The sequence below is a fragment of the Ascidiella aspersa genome, chromosome 4 (assembly GCF_963924565.1).
Source record: "Ascidiella aspersa chromosome 4, kaAscAspe10.2, whole genome shotgun sequence".
Taxonomy (NCBI): domain Eukaryota; kingdom Metazoa; phylum Chordata; class Ascidiacea; order Phlebobranchia; family Ascidiidae; genus Ascidiella; species Ascidiella aspersa.
Genome location: NC_139450.1, coordinates 25006407 through 25027015, shown reverse-complemented (window position 1 = coordinate 25027015; position 20609 = coordinate 25006407). Strand labels below are relative to the sequence as shown.

Genomic DNA, 20609 nt, shown 5'->3' with positions numbered 1-20609 from the left:
GACAAGAGCGGTCCTTGTGTTTGTATTACCAGGCCTTTCGTTTGAGTGGCTCGGATATGTTTGACAAGGCGAATTGTAAACCGCCAAACTGCCTTCTATCCCTTTTTATTAAGTAGTTTTACAACCCTAAGGTGCGGCAAGCTGCCCATTTTTGCTTATAACGTGATCCACATTTGTTGGACGGCTTTTATCATTTAAAGCTATTTTTCATGTATTCAATTGCCGTGTCGCAAGCTGATTTGTCTCCTGAAAGCTTTAGGTCCGTTGGCCTTGCGCATAGAATATGCCTGCGGTCTCTGGTCGTAATTATTCGCTGAATGTGGGCGAATGTGCTTCGCTTTTGCCTTGAGCTATGGCACAGCGCAGCTCGTAACTTTACTTAGTTATGTGAGACGGATTATGCGTAGGCCTACTCCTTGTAAAGTTAAAATCGTGTTATCAATCATATTTCCGCAGCAATGGCAAAAACCGGTGTGCGCTCGTCCTGTGTCAGTTGCTATTTTGAAGGATATCTGTAAACATTTTTCTTTAAATTGTCGCAGTGTAATTTGAAAATCTGTTTAACCTGTGGGACCTGCTAAACATTTAATACCCGATAAAATGCGTTTAATCTTAAGTCGCCATGTAGAATTAATTTTACCTTTGTTCAACAAAGCTATCTCATTTTTTAATTTGACTTTAATGTCGTTAAAGAACCTAAGTTTAAAATCTGAATGGTTCAACTATAAGTAATTTCACCATAAATAGACTTTTTCTAGACTATTTTCTATATTTAATAATTTACCTTTTACTTCATTTATTTATTTACAACGTTTTACCTGAGCATGCATGACCCTAGGTTTTTTGCTGACATATGCGTCTAAACTTGTCTAGCGTAGAGCGTCACATTGCTTTTCAGTGATTTGCCGTTTTTTCAAAAGGGGTTGAAACTGAAATAGTTTTATCTTTCTTCTCAGACAAGGTAATTTTGCATTTTGTATTTATTCCATCCTGGTTGTCAACATTACAAATGATTTATGCAAATATTCATTTAATCATGCAACCCTCGTGTTACCTTAGTTCAGGGTCAGCAACCTTTCGTAAACAGTGTGCCAAATTATGAATAATTTTAAAAGATCATCAATTCGCGTGCCAAACATTTTTCTATGTCTGGGTTTGCACTGGCAACCAGGGCTGCGGAGTCGGTTAAAAACAACCAGAGTCCGACTCAGACTCAACAGCCTGTACTTCACCGATTTACGCAACTAAAACAAGATGGATAATCCGCAATCCTTCGTAGGGCTCATGGAAAATAGTTTCGAAATTTGGTTATGCGCATGCGCACATGTCGAGCTCGGGTAGTTTTACGGTTTTACCTAGTCTTACTCGAGTCCGACTCCGCAACCCTGCTGTGATCTGAAATCTAAGTTACGAATGATCTGACATCTAATTTACGTATCTTGGGAGACGCCATTAAACCTAAATTCATAAGTTAAATTCTGTAAAGATACCTTAACCCTGCTAAAAAACACACTGTCACGAACACAATACTGTGACCGCTATTTTGGAATACACTTCAACGTTTTTCAGCCGGTAGCTAGAAGTGTTAACTATCAGTTTCGCTTTAAGCTAGGTTTCTCAGTCGCACAAAAACACACGTGCGTACTTTAATGTAGAATGCCCTGCTTAACCGCAGTAAACATCGCGCCAATTTTAGGGCATTGCGACTTAATATAAACGGTTAGTGGTAGACAACAAGTATAACGCCCACAAAAAAATAATATTAAATACAACATTTAAGACACTAATTTGTGACACAAACACTGCATATCGAACTAGAAATGTGTGCAATAGTTTAGTTAGCTAGTGTTAGTCATGTAATAATAATGTTAATGATGTAATGGTTGCAATTTTTAAGTTGATATAACGAGCGCGTTAAATCATTTGGCGTGCCCTGTAAAACGTGTCAGGGGTTGCCGACCCCTGCCTTAGTTATTACTTCTCTGCGTCGTTGTTTTTCCAGTTTCAAGGTGGATAATGAAAATGTTTTGTGATTTGAACAAAGTTCTTCTTCTTGCCATCGCAGTCATTTGGTTTAATTCGTGGATAATAACTGGCGCGAAAATTGTAAATTTGATTTACGAGCAGTCAACGGTTGAAAGAAACTTGACTCTTGTTCGCTCTTCATTGATAAGTCGCGCCCTAGTGATAATGGCTTAGCAGCTTTTGCAGTTGATTGTAAATCATTCTTTTTTCAAGTACTAACGCCCTACTTTCATCTGCTTTGTACGGTTAAATAATCGGTTTGCATTGGACATTATTTGTTTTTCTGTTTTTACATCAACAAAGAGACATTTACTGAAATACTTTTATAACGAAAAAATCGTTCTTGGTGTTAAAATTGTGTCAAAATGATCTTCCGCAATGCCACCATTAAATTGTGTTGGTTGTTAAAATACTGGCCGTTTTAATGTCCCAATTTTACGGAGGTAGGCTAGTCTTCGTTTAACAATAAGGAAACGTGGTCTTGAAGATTATTGAGGAACAGTTGATAATAGTTGTTCTTTACAAGCATTATAATCACTAAAAACTATTCGATTGATGTTTTTAAGCGATCGTCATGCAACATTTACAAACATTTGGGCCTGAAAATTTTAGTATTTTTATTCAACAAACCCGTTCACTTCGCAGTTTGGTGCTTTATGAGTAACAACGAATCACCTAATACGGAAATATTTAATCGTTTCAAGAGGTAATTTATTTTCTTAATCACCCCCCCCCCCAAACAGTTTATGTTGCATAGTGTCGTATTGATAGAAAAGCATATTCCTCATGGTAGCATGTTTTATTGTCTTATTTTGTTTTTTCCCAGGTTTTAAACAAGTTGTCATATTCATGACAAAAAATTGACTTAAATCTTTGACAAAGTGTTTAAATATATTAACTTTAATGCATTGCGTTAAGATTTTGTCACAACGATGTGAATCGAAGAAATTAATTACTGCGTGCAGATTTTTACCTATTCCAGATGTTGCAGCTGGTTTGCAAGCGTAGACATATGGTGTATATAGTATATGTAACATGGTGATCATGATTCGCATTTAATTTAAATTGACTTTCTACTGGTATCTACCGTTGATGTATTGGCTTAAGCGTTTAGCGTTTTTAGCAATCATTGTTTTTTTTTACATAATTTATCGCAAATAACAAGTTTAATACACCAGTAAGTTTGGTGATATCGATTAACGAATATTAGTTTCTTGAATCACTCGCCAATTCGGCGATAGAGTGTTGTGAGCAATTGTCTTGAGCGAACTCGCACTGGCGACCGGGCAAATGCAAAATCTCAAACCTGCGGTCATAAGTAGATCTTGTGTCATTTTTTTTAAAGTTCAAGTAGCGCCGCCTATTCATTATTTTTAATTTTTATTGAATTCTTAACATTTGTCTTTCTGTTATGCCCACATGTAAATTACTCGCTCTATGGCAGGGGTCGCCAAACCGCGAGCTCTTTTATCAGTTTTATGAGGCTCTTACGTTGAGTTGCAATATGACTTTTTAGGATGTCCAGCGTCAATTCTCATGTCCTTTATTTTTGGCCTAATTTAACTACTAAATGCAATTTTTTTTCTTGACCCGCATGCGGTCTTACGACTAGGTTGCATTCCTAGTATTTTACGGTGTCCCATTTCAAATCGAAATTCGATTTGCCATATGTCTCAGTCCGTTTTGATGAATCTTTTCAGCAAAATCACGCCGTGCGTTCCCCGGTAGTTTTCTAACATCTAAAGGTGAACATATTTTAGAAACTTTGACAGCGTGCTGGCCGTTGGGGGTTGGTATTTGTTTGAAAAGTCACGCAATCTAAATACCACTCGCTTAAATGTAGCCTACGCAACATTGTTAGTAAAAAAAATGTTAAGACAAATCTAGATGAGCAAAGGTGTTTGCATGTTAGTGAGGAAGAAACATTGCAATAGTAATTTCATTCCATGTGTAAGGTGGGGCTCTTTGCGGTTAAAACCAAGTATGAAATGTGACTCTTCGTCTCTTTTTGGTTGGCAACCCCCGCTCTATTGTTTTGTGGTTTGAGTGAAGAGTAGGCGAGCGTTAAACGTAAAAAAACTCTGGGCATTCACGAATGTTGATCTTACATGGCGCCCAAGCTTATAAGGCATCATGGTGTTACTTGTTAATGCCTTGTCGCAGAAAAACACAAAGTTTTTCTCACAATTTATCATGATAAATCAAAGATAAAAGTCACTCTTTCAGGGCGATTACGCTCGGTCGTATATTTACCTATTTGCTGCAACTTTAGCTTTCTCTTTTTTATCCATAATTAGTGCTTATACACTATTGAGGATGTCCGATACTTGACATTTTATTCCGATTGCCGATATTTTTAAGTATCGCGATTCGATCCAATACCAAATATCGTCAAAAAAAGCAAAATTGATGAAATTGTAACGTTTGAAGTTTTTGTTCAGGTTATTTGGTCACAATTTGCTTTCGCGTTAAATAATTTAGTGACCTTCAATTATTACTAACCTATTATTACTTTATTGATAAATTACCTTTTATTGTAGAAATCATTTCTTTAGATCGCAGACCGGATCGGCAACGCTACCACCACACTATCGAACGACTAGCGATAGTACCAGTTGGGGATCGGATATCGGCTCCGATCTGTTATTATCGGACATTCCTTAATACCATGTATTATAGCAAGTGCGTACAATAGTCAGTTAGGCACTGAATAACTAACTTGCACCATCCCTTATTTGTCGCACGCCAAAATAGAGTAAGAAATGTGTTTCTTAAATCACAATAAACTGTTACAGTTTTGTAATAATGAGGTCAAACGAACACGTCTGGAAGCATTCTATTACTGTGGCTATTTTTTTATACGGAAATATTTTGTGCGACGCCCTTGAAAGGTTAATACGACGCACCAGGTCGTCTCGACACAGTTTGAGAACCTTTTTCGCTAACCAATATTAAACAGTTGATATTATGATACTTTGGCTACCTATTGCCAAGTGGTGCATTATGAACGGTTGTTAAGTTCTGATATTATTGTTTTGTAGAATTTTTTGATTTTCTTAGTATGTCGTAAGCCAAAAAAAGTTAGTTTGAGAACCACTGATTTACACCGTAGGTAACGCTAGAAACGCATCATCAGCGAAGCAGCTCAGAAAAATTTGATGCGCTTTTAGTTGGTCATCCGGTGTCGTTTCCGTGACGTCATTGCGATACGTAATGGCGTCTTGACGTGATCTGTCTGCGGTAAGTTGACCTTTTAACTTGAGAATATCTTTTTTACATTTTTTCAGGGCTAGACAAAAACAGACTCTTGCCAAAAGTCAACCTCCTACTCCAGTGTTTCGCAACCTTTTTTGGCTTGCGGCACCCAACAGAAATTATAAATAGTCGCGACACGCTTGCCCGTACTTTTGCCAAGTGTTTAAGTGTAACGTTACAATAAGCGAGATTGAAACAGCACATCAACTCGGCAGCAAGGTTGATAAAACATTTAAAATTATTGCCACTTTCAACGAACACAAAAAATGTATCAAGAAGCTTACCAATAGAAGAAAAATTGGAACCCTAAATAATTTTAAATATCTCTTGTCACCCTGAAGCTTTAAAAATGTCCTAACCCTGGCAGATATATCCAAGGGCGTGTATATACCGAGTTTCAACAAAATAATTGGTCCACATTGAAAACAAAACAAAGCGTTTTGCAATATAAACCCATCCCAAGAAATGAAAGTTAGCCGTCTGAAGTGCTGAAATTCTATAAGGTTGTGGAGGTCAAATTTCACCTCGCAACCTACCCGTGAGGGAGTATAGTCTCGCATCGAAGATCGTTCTTCTTCATTTCTTACACCTTCGAGAAAGTTTGCCAATACCACGTGTCGCATATAGGACAGCTTTTGCCTTTGTGCGTAAACCAACAGTCCGTCCCTTTGAAACACCAAAAGTGGTTCGTAGATTTCACCAGCAGTCACCACACACGATAGACTTTCACCTCCCAAAGTCGTCTTCCAAACTTGAATTTGTGATCCGCAAATTCGCCATCAAAGTAAACTTCGCAAGGCAAAAAAATACAACTTTTTTCCGAGCAAATATTTGTTTATCATGAGAAAAACAGTAGGCTATACTGTGCCGTCTAGCATAAATTATACTATTCATTTGCTGCTATAATTGCTTACTAATGTACGTTGACTGTACGTCGGCTATCCTTTAAAAATAGTTGCGCGCGTTTGACGAAAAAAATACGATTGTTACACACTTGTACAGATGTGTGCTAAATATGCCAGTAGCCTAAAGTTCAAACGAAAGCAGTAGCTAACTTTGTTGCACTTGTAGCAACGTAAAATACGTAACACTTTTTATTTGGACGTGACCTGCATTTCCTAAACTAGAGATGCAAGGTAATTGTTAAATGAAAGGAGTGACAATCGCATTTTGACTGATTTGTTATAAGAAATCAGTGGCAATCAAAGATAGTTTTTGGTTCACTTTATATTGAATGGATTGAAGTTAAATTTCATATAAGGTTTTATATTTAACTTAGCATTTCCACCTCTGTTTATTCAGAAAGACTGAAGGTGTTTGAAAACGTCATAGCCTACCAATGGCTACGTAAAACCAATAATTAATTAAAATAATTTACAGGCACGGGGTCGTTTGTCAAATTGTGAGCTAATCCTGAAGTGTCCAATGATTTTAAACCAATGCAACACATCAATATTAATCATTAAAAAGTCAGCTTATCGATAAGCTTCAACTGGTATAAATTAGAGTGCGGGCGCCAAATAATTGTCGGCTCGGAAGAAGGCTGTTGATAATTGCCAATTACATCCGAGTAATCAGCAAGGTAACAACAGTAGCCTATGTTTACCAGCTTGATACAAAAAAAATGTTTTTGTTAATAAATTCCATAATGTGAAGGGTGTGCTGTAAAAAGCACTGTAACAGCCTTATTTATCCCTGAAATAAATATTAGTAGGCGCGTTTCCGCCATTCAAGGTGGCTCAGAGCGCAGAAACTTGTCGTAAAAAAGAGTTCATTAAAATATGCTGAACTTCCTGCTACTCACTTTCGCTCATCTGGGCCAAAAACCTTAGCCATTTTTTTTCGTTTACTTTCAAGCTCGGTTTTACGATCGACTGTAGGTTACTGTCAAAATTGTTTACAAAAATTTATTTATTTCCAATAGCCTATTTTTTCGCCAATAATCACGGTAGGCCTACCGGTAGTCCAAAATGGAGAAAAATTTAAATCAAACGCAAAGTTTTTATGTTGTTACGTAAACAAAATTGCTCAAATTTGAAAACATTTAGTAATTAAATTTTGTTACACTAGTGGTTCTCAACCGGGGTGCCACGGACACCCTGGTGTGCCATTTCTATTGCTCAAGGGTGCCGAAAGGTATATGAGAATTTTTAAGAATCTGATTTTTGCTTAGGCCTAATTGGCAAGCTTCTTAATACAACTATAGTTGTGTACGATTAGAAACCATTATATCAAATGGCATTTTCCTACATATTTTAAGTGGATTGTATTATTGTTCCAGTTCCATTTAAGAAAGTGACATTTCAGTAAAATAGTCAACGTGAATTCCAGTCGGGGTGCCGGAAATCTATTTTTCTTTATTTTTGAGGGTGACGTACGCCATAAAAGGTTGAGAATCACTGTGTTAAACCATAACTTCCAAATCGAGGACCGGCTCCGATCCGATATTGTCAGACATTCCTAATAACAACCATATAGACATAGAAAGAACCATCACGGTCAAAAATATGTTACTCAAGAAATAGCGTAAATTTCGCAAGTTTGTATTGACATGACTCCAAAAAAGATAACTTAAAAAATAAAACAATTAATGGATCAAAATCTTTCGTATAGTTAAAAATTTTGAGAAGCATTGGTTTAGCTATATAGCCTATACACTCCACCATAATTTTCCGATAAACAGCTCAACAAATAAGATTTAACAATTGAGTAAGCTATATTTCTATAAAGATTAAAGAAGTTACGTATATATGGTTAACGAACAATCTCTAACAGTAGGCCTAAGCTTTACTCTGAAAACGCAAACCAACAAAACAATTTAATAGACGAATTGTTTTATCTCTGAGAGAAAAATATCATAAAACGCCATTGAAGAGGGGCAGTGGTTTTATAAAAGCTCCACGGCAGATCAGTAAATAGGTAGGTAGGCACAAATAAGGGGCAATAATAAAAGAGAAAGACAAATAGTTAATATACCGAAGTCGTTTGCTCTTAATTTCAATATATTTTACGTTTTGGGATTTAAAAGTGTCCCATAAATTATACAATTCCTTTCGTAAATGTTTTTAAGTGGAAGGCTATATATTTCGTAACAGTGAAGCACCTCAAAAATACTTTACGTCACATTAGTCCCTGAAATACCATTTATTATTTACAGGGATTTTTCCATATACACTATATTATAAGTTGTCCAATTTTGTCTGTGCTGTTTTTTGAGTTTTTCGCGGTTTCCACACTGGTGAAGGTGTCGATGTTGAACCGAATTGCTGAATCCTAGAGCGAATGGACTCCGGAGTGTTCCCTTAAAATATGTTTAGGTTGTCATCACTGAGTCAAGTTATACATACTACTGTATACCAATGGCTACACGTTATAGCCGGATCACCTGTACTTTCGATTATATTTCCGTTTATGGCGATGTCAGGTCTGCGACTTCGGGGTGCTGATTTTGGGCTTCTTACCAAACTTGAACGGACAGGCTTCGGTGGGGATGGGACCTTTGGTTTCTGAAATGTTTGAATTGCATAGTTCTTATTTATTTATTTATTTATTTTAGGAGTTTGTGCTTTCGTTATGCTAGTGGAACAGTGTTGAAAACAAGTCATTTTGAACTAAAACTCCAGTCAGTGGCGTAGCCAGCCGAAAAATTTTGGGGCGGGGGGCAAAACGTTCGAACTTTTTTTTTAGCTTTGCCATTACAGTATAGAACACAAATAAAATATGCTAGCAAACCGCTTCGAGCAGCAACTGACTGAGTTTTACCGCAATACTCAAAACTATTCTAAGAACAAAAACAAAATGACTAAAATCTAGTAAAACTACATTAATATGGATAGTAAACATAATAATAACTACATCCTTTGTGACGTAACAGTACATGACAATTATAGGAGTGGCATGCCTGTGATCGACAATTTTGGTGGGGGCCATATGGTCCTGTGCTCCCCAAAAAAATAGTCTCTTTTTCTGTTCCAGGTTAAGCTCAGAAATGTGCAACTGCAATCGAGTTTTAATACATTCAAAGATATGACAACAATTAAAGCGGTCGCGCGAAAAAATGTCCCATTACTTGGGTAAAATTAACAAAACATCGAAAGATAGGATACGCGCTGATGCCTTTAGCAAACAATTAAGATTCGCAAACTACTCGCTCATTAGCATTTATCAAGATGATTTCGCCAATTTGTAATTGAGCCTACAGCTGTATCTGGACAGAACTCACGAAAATAATAAGCGCGAAAAATACCTACGTGTGTTTGTCCAGATTTCAAGATGAAAAGGTTCTACGTACAATGCTATTTACAATGGCGATATTGCAAAAAGGTTATAGATTGGTGCAAAGGGTGAAAAAAAAACTTTAACTCGATATAGACCCACTTGCCAGAAATTGTATTAATGGCAAAATTTGAAACTTGAATATGGGCCATTTGCGCTGGATGCCATGGCCACAAAATGCACTTGTGTTATAACAATATATTTTGTTCAGTACCCTTGTAAACTCATTTTCTTTCTTTTAGCTTGGTTTTCTTATATTAATTTCACGCGAGATAAAAAAAAATAGTTGTAATTTGAGATTGAAGTAGGCAGAAGGCAAATTTTACTACGAAACTGTTTGGTTTGGATGAGCAGATGCGCACTAGAGGAAACACTGATATATATATATATATATATATATATACATATATATATGGTATTATTTTGCGTTCAAATTTCGACATAAACACATCAATTTATTATCAGAATTTAGTCCTATATCTATTTATACAACCCCATAATTTCTGTTCAGAGAGTGACGTGCCATAAATGCCAATAAAGACTTTTGCCGCGAAACTTCAACAAAGTGGTACTAAAAGTTTTCACTAACGAAACCTCGCTTACCCTGTCAAGGCCCGAAACATACGATTTATGTCTCTCCACTTCTTTGTTGTTCCACGAGACAAAGTGTAGCACGCATCCCATTGTAATGCCTATCCAGGCAATCATAACCACCAGTAGCACGACGTCGACGTGAGCGCTTCTGTTCACACACAAATTCACCACTTGCACTCTTGGAAATCCCGGCACCTCTTTCGAGCGCAGCCTAGATTATGGATATGAAAAAAATAGCATACAGAACTCTACATTGCTGCCTTAAAAACATATCCGATGAAGTATCCCAGGAGAAGTAAATAATGTTTACCGTTTAATCAGGGGTCGGCAACCTTTTTCCAGTCGCCGGCAAAAAACATACTCTAGAAGGTCTGGCGGGGTAAATTTCCACTGACAATAGTAAATTTCCACTGACAGTTTTGGTATAAAAACGTGTGGTTCTTGAGGTATTTATAATATTAACTCCTAATTAGTGGCTGGGCCTGTTTTTTTACGCCAATGAAAATTTAGTCTAATTCAGTGGTTCTCAACCTTTCATGCCTCGTGGCCCCCTTCGAAAGGCTTTTAATCCTCGTGGCCCTCCTCGATTGTAAATATAGCTAGAATTGTGTTAAACGTGTTTTCACCTATTTTATTTCACCACGTCAATAAAAAACAGTTCGATTGAACAAAAGCCAATGAATAAATACACTTAAAATCCAAAATTAGGTAACGTCGCTTCCTGGTCAAATCGTATTCTTTTGGCAGAAATAACATCGGCGGCATCATGTTTTGTTTGGGTACCGTATTTTGCTTTGGCTTTTAATCACAATAGTTTTTAGGTTTTAAGGGTCGTAATGACGCATTTGTCATCACCGCCGAGCACTGCACTGCAGACACTGCACACAATCATGACCGTCTCGTCTAACTTTTGTTAAGCCAAAAGAGACGTATTTTCGACATTTGATAACACTTCATTACTAAACTTCTCTGGAAGTATGTGCAATTCAACTATCCTTCGTTCGACCACTTAACACAATTAATTTTACCACAAATTTAATCAATGGAACAACAACAATCGTTTTGTGAAAAAAATGTTCAACTTCTAGTATTAAAATATTAAGTTTGCTATCCTTCCAACTTGTGGTTTACAAACTCATAAAATGCTGGTTAAACGTTCAGAAGAAAAACTGGGTAAACTAGAAAAACACAAATGTTGGCTGTATGTGACCTAGCAATGATTGGCAATTAGGCGAGCAAATAAAGAATAGCAAGTTTAACGTAGACTGCTGCAAACCTTCGCACGAATAGCAAATATAGTAACGTGTAAGAAAAATGCGTTACAATTAGTCAAAGAAGGTTTAACACTACAAGCTAAAAAAAATTAAAAACAATGACACGGGTTTTGCAATACCACGACATTGCTACAGACTTAAGCTCGTGGCCCCCAATGACAGCTCCGTAGCCCCCATTGGAGCCGAGGGCCACAGTTGAGAAACCCTGGTCTAATTATACTCAAGAAGGCAAATAATAAGTGCGTTTGTTTGATTTAAGTTCACAAAACTTCTCATTTAGAAGGTGACATGGCGCACTTTTTTCAAAGGAGGGTCATTGCAAATGGTCAATAATGGCGCATATTTTTTATTGCAAATGGTCAATAAATGGCGCATATACCATATTAACCTGCTATCGGATCGGTGCTGATACAACCTCGGTATTCGACAGGTACCGACACTACCACTAATTATCGGCTATAGTCCAGGGGTCGGCAACCCCTGGCACGCGTGCCACTTGTGTCACGCGAGATGATTTTGCATGGCACGTCAATTAATTAAACGCGCACGTTATATCACCTTAAGAAAGTGCAACCATTACATCATTAACGTTACTATTACATCATTAACACTAGCGATAAATGGTTGCACACATTGCCAGTTCGTGTCACAAATAAGTGTCTTAACTGTTGTATTTAATATTACTTTTTGTGGGCGTTATTCTTGTTGTTTACCACCAACCGTTCGTATTACGTCACAATGCCCCAAATTTGGCGTAACGTTTACCACGTTAAAGCAGCAGGGCATTCTACATCAGTGGTTCTCAACCGCCGGGCCGCGTCAACTTTCCTGCCGGTCGGCTAAATATATTACAATTTATATCTCAATTGCAAAAAGCAAGATGTTGAAGGCGGCCTGTCCATCAAATTTAGAACTCAGCCAGTTCCGTAATTTGCAGCATTGTGACGTAACATAGAGTTAATGGTCTACTTTGGACTTTATCGTACGTCACAATGCTGCAAGTGTTGTGCCCAACTGTTTAATTAAAAGTAGGCTACAGCTTGTGTAAGTCTTAAACTTTAAGACCAGTTGTACGTGAAAAACTTCACGTATAACACCTGTGATATCAAAGAGACAGCAGCAAATTTCTCATTACATTAAAGTTTTCGTTATTTGCTTTTAAGTTGCATACTTTTGTCATAATTACATTTTGGGTTGATTTTAATTTATGAAGGTCCACCGATCCGCAAAAATTGTTTTAAAATTTTACCGATCCGTCAGCTAAAAAGGTTGAGAACCACTGTTCTAAATTAAAAGAAAGCACGTGTGTTTCTTTGCGACTGAAAAACCAACAAAACGCGAAACTGATAGTTAACAATAGGTATCGACTTAAAAGCATCGAAGTACATTTGAAAAAAGATACGTAAATTAGATGTCAGATCGCAGCAGGGCTGCTAAGTCGGACTTGGGACTCGAGTAAGACCAGGTAAAACTACCAGAGTCCGATGTCTGCGCATGCGCAGTACCAAATTTTGAAACTGATAAGGCAGCAAACTGTAGGTTGTTAAGGTGGAACAGCATATGCTCGTGGCATATTTTCCATGATCCTGTGGGTGGATTGCGGAATATCCACCTTAATTTTGTTACGTAAATTGGTGAAATACAGAGGCTGAGTCGGACTCGGAACGCGATGAAATCTCATATTCGGCCGGAGTCGGACTCGGGTTGTTTATAACCAACTCCGCAGCCCTTATTGCCAGTGCGAAACCAAAAATAGAAAAATGTTTGGCACGCGAGTTGTTGATATTTTGACATTATTCATAAACTAGTACACTGTGTACGGAAGGTTGCCGACCCCTGGGCTAGTCGATTTTATCATCTCTAACCCTAGTCTAGTTGGAATACTGCTATGACAATTGCTCCCCGGTATCGGGTCTCATTCGATATAATCTGAAATCCCTACTGACAAGGCGTAATCAGAAACTTAAATGAATACCGTTATACCACAGGTATTCAATGACAATACCGTAATGACGATACCGTTATACCACAGAGAGAAAAAAGATCTATTTTTTTGGTTTCTGTATTGAGCTATTAGACGTAGAAATAAATGCCATGTTATAAAATCTTCCTAAATAATTCTTTTGTTTTATATTTTTGCATTATAGCAAGTACCTGTTTAGAGGCACTGCCTCGATGTTAGTTGGCGTAGAACAATAGCCAATGGCGGGCGCATCGCTTCCAACAGGAACAAACCTTTTCAAATAAAACAAATGTAAATTTCATTACAATTACTATTTAAACGAATAATTTGATATTAATTTAAGTGTCATTGGACTAAAAAGATACAAAAGTGCCAGAAGGTCCCGGTAGGTGATAAAATCTTCACATACTTGTGAAGCTGTTTCGGTTAATTCGACAATCATTTCTAGTGTAAGTAAAAGGAATAACATGAGTAACAACTCACTAGCTAATTAAGTGTAGATTTCTGTAAATAAACGGATAACAATGTATTACGTTTTATATGCCGCTGATACACGTTTCCGATTTCACACACTTTGTGAAGTATGTTACCAAGTGATTTTATTTAAAAAATAGTTAAAATATGTCATCGTCATTAGGATAGCAGCATTGCGTAATTAAGTACAGTATCCTCGGTGTTCTACAAGAATAATGAAAATAGAAACCGCAGATTTTGGTATTCCTGGCATGTCCAATTAAAGTTATTGCAAAAATTTATTAACGTTTGAAGAATAAAAAATGTATTATAAAATAGATGCCAATGCCAAGTAAATCTATATCACCTTAAAAAGGACAACTTGATACACAGTTGTACGGCTATCACATTCGTTTTAAAGCTATACATTACATCCGTGCATAGTGTACCTCAAAATGAATAGTAAAACAAAATGATTTTTTTCATTGTCACGATAAAGCTGATTAAAAGTTGAACATCTGAAAACAAGGGCAAACAAACATTCAAATACAATCGTACTGCAGCCTGTGCTATTGATTATCTGTTCATCCATTGGGTAATTTGCTGATTTGCCTATTCCCTGTGCGTTCAATTACTGTCAAACTTAATTGGTGTGACATCTTGCAAATCGTTGCCGACAAACAACGCAAACCTATCATTTCAACGAAAACATAATTAAGATGTTCGGTTTGATAAAAAGCGCACAAAAGTTCATCTTTGACGATTTTAGATTACTTGTCTTGGAGACTATCGCATTTTGCCTCTTTTTGTTTTCATAAGTCGACAACGCAACAAAGACCGTCTAAATTTAGATACGACTCATATTTTATTAACGCGAAAATATTGTCGTAATAAAAACTTTTGACAAGCAGCAGATAAACACACTCTCCAAAATAACTAAAATTCCTTAAACTTATAACAGATTGATTTTCCAACAAACCTCGGTGGCTAGCTTTTAATCGTATTAATGTTCATTATTATAATCGCTTGCGTAACACGACTCTTTTGGATTCAAAGCACGTTTCAATCATAACAATATCATTGAATATTTCATGGTTGTATTTGCCTTCAGATTAAATTGATGCAGTTTAATTTACTACCTTGTAGTTTGTTTCAAAAAATTAGGTTTAAAGTTGGTTCGAAAAGTTGTTTTTCGGCTGATTATCATATTATTTTGAATATGATAATTAGCCCAAGATTAGCAAAGTTTTAAAATAAATATAATTTAAGCTCAATATATAACATTTTTATATCACTCGTGTTAACCATATATCAAGTTTGTTTAATTTAGTTTTTACTTTGGCTTTATTTGCAAGACTTACTACGCTTCGTGAAATGTGATAACTGATATCAATGCTTCCGCCCACTAGTTTGTGCTATACTCGTACAGTTTGACCAAAACTGTTCTCAGTTTTTATGACTTATATGGGGTTAAAAAGTCCCGACAGTCATACAGCCCTCGGCCGTTGTGTAATTTGGCGCCATAAAATATTCTACGCAGCAATTTCTCCCCCATTTCTAACAACCCTTACTTGACGCAAGTCGGCCCGATGTTGCGAAGACAGCAGTATGTCTGGATGAGCTGTTGTAAGTAGCAAGTACAATGCCATCTGTTCCCGTGCAGCAGCAGACTCAGCATTCTGGCGCGACCCAAGCGCACCGGGCACTCGATTCGCTGAACTTCATTCAATTCCTTGGCCTGAACGAACGGCTTCCAAAGACACAGAAGAAGATCCGGTAACGTCTTGAGGAAATTATTGCTAAGATCAAGATATTCCAATTGGCGATGCGCATGAAATGTGTCGTTTTCGATTCTGCGTATCGAAATAATACAATACTCATTTTCAAGGTGTTAAACTCAAAAAATACGTTCAAGTTTTAGGGCAATACTATACTACACCATTTTGTGCGTTCATCATTTGTAATTTAATCAAAAAAAAAGTTAAATGTCTTTGCAAATATTTGGTAACGTCTAACAATAACATATACGTTTAGCGATGTAATTATATATTTCGTATATTTTAAATGTTGTTACAATTAGAAAGCAAAACTTGTATTTTTGAAATGTACATGCCTTGTTATGCGATTGTTGGCCAAAACTAGAACCCTCAAATGTGGTACTGGTGCGAACGACGAATTAGTAAGGTAAGTCAATTTGTTGTGAGGAAGATACAGACGAATGGCAGCTCTTGGTAGATTCAAGGGAATTTCTGTCAAATCTTTTCTGCAAAACAATTCTTTGGTTTGCGTTTGTTAATGTATTCCATGATTTGTTTTACAACCTTGAAAATATATTACGAATGAAAAGTTGCAATGAACTGAGTATACGAGACAAGAAATACGTCAAACTGTATATTGTAATTAAAAGGATAAGGCTAAAGACACTGCATTTTCTACTGTAATGCCAACTTTTCGAAGTGCACTGTACAATTTACAACATCTTCCCAAACAAGGATGCGACTAGGGATGTTCAAAGTAAAATATCGAATCCTTGTATTCGAATCCAAATGGGATTCGTATCCAATTCTGCCGTTTATTTCGGGTAATTGGAACCGATATAATTTAATGTATACCGCCGATGGCTGCGCTTATTGTACATACGCGAATAGCAAGTTTATATATAGGCCTGTCGTTGCGGCGACACATTTATAGTGCTTGCTTTGAATACAGTAAAGTGTCAGCGTTTTTTCGGGCGACCAATTACTTCGCATCTCGTGTTAACCTTCGCCTAAGAATTAAGTGTCAATCAAGCGTTATTGGGCGAGCGACTAACTTGTAATGCAAATCAGGGATAGTTCGCAATTTCCTTAACTGCGTTAAATTGCAATAGTAACGTTCCTACGTAAACTGTGCTGGCCTATGACAGATGCACTACATGTTTACTTAAGGTCAACTTTAGGCCAATATTTAGCAAGGTTATGTACATCGTAATCGCCAAGTAATAGTTATGGCAATAGTAACGTTGTATTATTTGCAGTACATTTACTTATTTGACTGCATAACCGATCACATTAGTTAAAAAAGTAGAACTGACACACAACAATGATTTAAAAAACAGGATAAAATTGCTACAGAGCTGAAAAGAGTTCATTGTGTAGTGTTGAATTGTACTCACTATATTGGCAAAAATATAGGATATTTTAAGACAGACTAATCTGTAGGATACTTTAAGACTAATCCCTACCCCAAACAAATTCGAGGTTAAATATTTTAATAAAATATACTAGGATTCGATATTCTGGGTTCGTTAGTCTAGATTCGAAACCTAAATTTCTATAGAACCCCTGGGATTATACTTTGAACATACCTAGTTGCGACCCAGCAAGCAATATTTTTGCGTTCACGAGTGGGTTTTCTTTATGTGTATGTTAACATCACTTCGCCAAGAAGGTTGTAGCTTCAGGCAATCATAAATTTATTTTAACCACTGTCAAAAAAGGATCGCAAAAGCCTTTAATTTAAAGGTGTGGCTGATGGCCAAAATGTTTGGGAACCTCCAGAGTAGAAGACAGACCAGTATAATTGCTTATGAATAGTTTGGTTGCCTAAATACACTGTCACAGTTGATGTTTATATCTTATAAATAAATTTAACTAGGTGGTAGAATGAACAATATTGAAGAGCATCTTATTTATTGCATCTTTTACACCAAACACTTAACAAATCCACGGAAAATGGCTGCATTTTGATTTCTAACTGTCGTAGCAAGGCAGAAATTCATACAAGGTTCCCAAGTTATAGCATCGGTTCAGTTCAGAGACAAGTTAATTGCGTTGGTGAGGGCAAAGGAACGATATAGATAGCCTATACTTCGTGGCAAAAGGTCGCCATAATCCCGCGAGACACACTATATGTGCAATCAACAAATCAAAGACTAATTTTATATTTTAAAGTCACAGTTGCCACAAAATCCATATTCAAATAAGTCACCATTGAAATTCAAGCTTAATATCACATAATGGAAACGCTGCGTTTTCTGTATTTGATGTATATTTAAAACAAGATAAACCATAGGTCAAAATTCCTGTTGAACACTAGAGAGTAAAGTATAATGAACATGCAATGGCCGCAATGTGTTTATGCAAGGCTTAATCGCGCAATAACACAACCTGAGAGAGATGTTTCGCTAAAATATAGTTAACCTACTGTCATATTTCCAAAGTTTCACATATTCTTTGTGTTTTAATTCGTTTTAACGAGCATATATTATTTTAATTCGGACTTTTTATGACTTTAGAGACCTCTCTTGTGACGTTCCATGACGTATTTTTCGAAAAACGTGAGCAAGGCGGGGTATAAAGGGTGAAAGGTTGTGAAAGGTTGATGCTAAGTTAATGAATCGTTAGAATGATTCATAAAAAAAATACGCTGCCTAACGGACCACAAGTATCTTTGTGTGACCCGCTCTTAAGTAAGTTACAACTCAAGTTACGCGAAAGGAATTTTTTGCTAGTGCTCGAGTGAGATACTTCAAAGTAGTGCTTTAGCTGGTAAACCGTTTTTTTAATTCTGTTAAAATAAACGATGTTACAGTTCCATACCTTGGACAAGTTACCGTTTGATGTTGTGTGGAAATGCTCTGATTCACATCATATAACAACGATTGATTCATGTCGAACAAATCCGTAGGTCGGCATTTGCACAAGATTGGACAATTCAACTTCCTTCCATATATTCCACTAATCGTCAAGGCAAACATGAAAATAGTAGCAAGGGGCATTACATCAGTCGATTTCATTTGAAAACTTCCAGAATGCTTTTAATCGTTCTGTCAAGTCACAAAAATATATCTGTAACCAGAAGAGGCTGGCACTTAAATTAACCACGCGGTTAAAACCGCTCTTCCGCGCCAGTGCTTAACAGATATGTCAACTGAATATACGTCAAAAGGCTAAACACAGCACATGTTAACAATGTTCGCTGAATCGCAACATTTAATCTGAAAAAAGAAATCGAAGACCAACTAAATTATGAACAATAATAAAAATGGTTTTGCCTTAATTTAATTGTTTCAGATATGTTACGGGTCACCCAGTCCATCTCAAGACTGTTTTTACAGTGCGCAGTAAAACCGGGTTGGCGCCTGATGTTAATACTAAACAAATATACCATACACATGAAACACATAATATACAGGGTAGACGTCAAATACGATTCAAGTGTATAAAGTGTAAAAATAAGAAAGTAACAAACATAACAAGCGACGTATATACTGTTGCTGCCAGGCAATATATTTTTGTCTTTTCCCTCACTTCATATATAACCTTCTGTAAAGTTACTAGTCTTTTGCCCTGAAGAAGATTATCCGTATAGGTAACCGAAACGTCGGCGCTAAACACAGTATTAGTCAGAAGAACCCCTTTATAATTATAACAAGCGATGCCCCCTCCTAATATGGAGTTAGAAACCAATTAAATAGTTATATAATTACTTAGCAAAATATGTGCTGCTGTTTACGATCGATTGAGACAAATTTACCAATGCCAGACAGAAATATTTTATGTTTTTGTAATACACTGCTGTAGTAACTGCCGTAGGTGTAAGTAACTGCTGTAGGTGAGAAAGTAAAAAGTGTATTTCATGACGTTCTTTATAGCTTCACAACCTAATATTAGCTTTTACTCGGTCCTGTTTATATCCATTCCACCCTTGAACATTAACTTAGTCCATTAGCCAAATGGTACATCTCACCTATTTCTACTGAATGCACGCCGCAAGTCGTCGCATATCCATAAACACTACAATATCAAATTTACAACAAAGCTTTGGAATATCGCTTCGATTCCTTGGTGAGAAAACGTTTTAACAAATCACCTAAAATATCAATATTACCTTTCTTGATTCAATATTATAAACAAACAAATTACACCGAGATTTCTATCACGATTCAAATTTCCCTGTAACGACTGATATAAGGTACACTTAACTTAGTACAAGTCGGACTGTTATTTGACTCAAAATAATGCCACGAATACAAAATGCCTTTATGGTGTGAAAACAATCCATTTGGGGTTTCTGTTAGCAGCGTTGATTTAGAAGCGACCTTACTTTCCCCATTAAAATTCCAAGGCATGTTTTACAGCCTACCATCGGGGTAATGAAGTCTATAATATTAATGAACAAAAGCAGTATTGGCGCTAAGCTGCCCAAACCTAATTTATACGTTAAATGCAGTGCTCTACACACTTCATAACATACCCTTTCATCTGTTAGCTTACTGCGTACAACACTTAAGTGAACTTGACTTGTTACAAGACAGTGAACGCGTTTGGCCAAAATAAACCAACATGCCGAGAAACCATCCCTTGAGACCTTAACGCCTCGCACAGAGCTTACACTTCTGCTGTACGAAGGAACGCGTGCGACCCTGCCTGCGCCTTGTATTGTGTTGTAATGAAACATGCAAAAAAGGCCGAACGGCATGTCGATGTTCTTGACGTAATGCTCCACCCGTAGATTACCTTTTAATTACATTGGGCCATAGTGCTTCTTATACCGGCATGATAGTAAAACGTAAAACATACCTTAAAATATTGACTATGTATTGTCGCCGACAGGCCTGATTCGCCAACTTTTGTCAAGTTTACATCAACGCATCATCATATGTTTTGTTTTTAGACACGCTTGATCAATTACAGTGACGTACGCCAAGGGTGTAGGAAGTTTGCATGGTTTCAGCTTGTATAAAAATAAAAGGATATGCGTATACCCCAAACGTTTACGCTTTCATA

General features: G+C 36.8%; 1 protein-coding gene across 1 annotated transcript; it reads right to left on the bottom strand.

Annotated features, from left to right (window-relative positions):
* Positions 1-7243: 7243 nt before the first annotated feature.
* On the bottom strand, positions 7244-19019 carry LOC146157100 (leucine-rich repeat-containing protein 3B-like). The gene is made up of 7 exons (XM_083387511.1): positions 18420-19019; positions 15953-16102; positions 15411-15692; positions 13578-13658; positions 10159-10360; positions 8666-8786; positions 7244-8581 (listed from the first exon to the last, which is right to left on the bottom strand). Exons 1-7 carry the CDS (start codon positions 18614-18616, stop codon positions 8460-8462), a joined length of 1155 nt encoding a protein of 384 aa, XP_083243637.1. The 5' UTR covers positions 18617-19019; the 3' UTR covers positions 7244-8459.
* Between the last annotated feature and the right edge of the window lie 1590 nt (positions 19020-20609).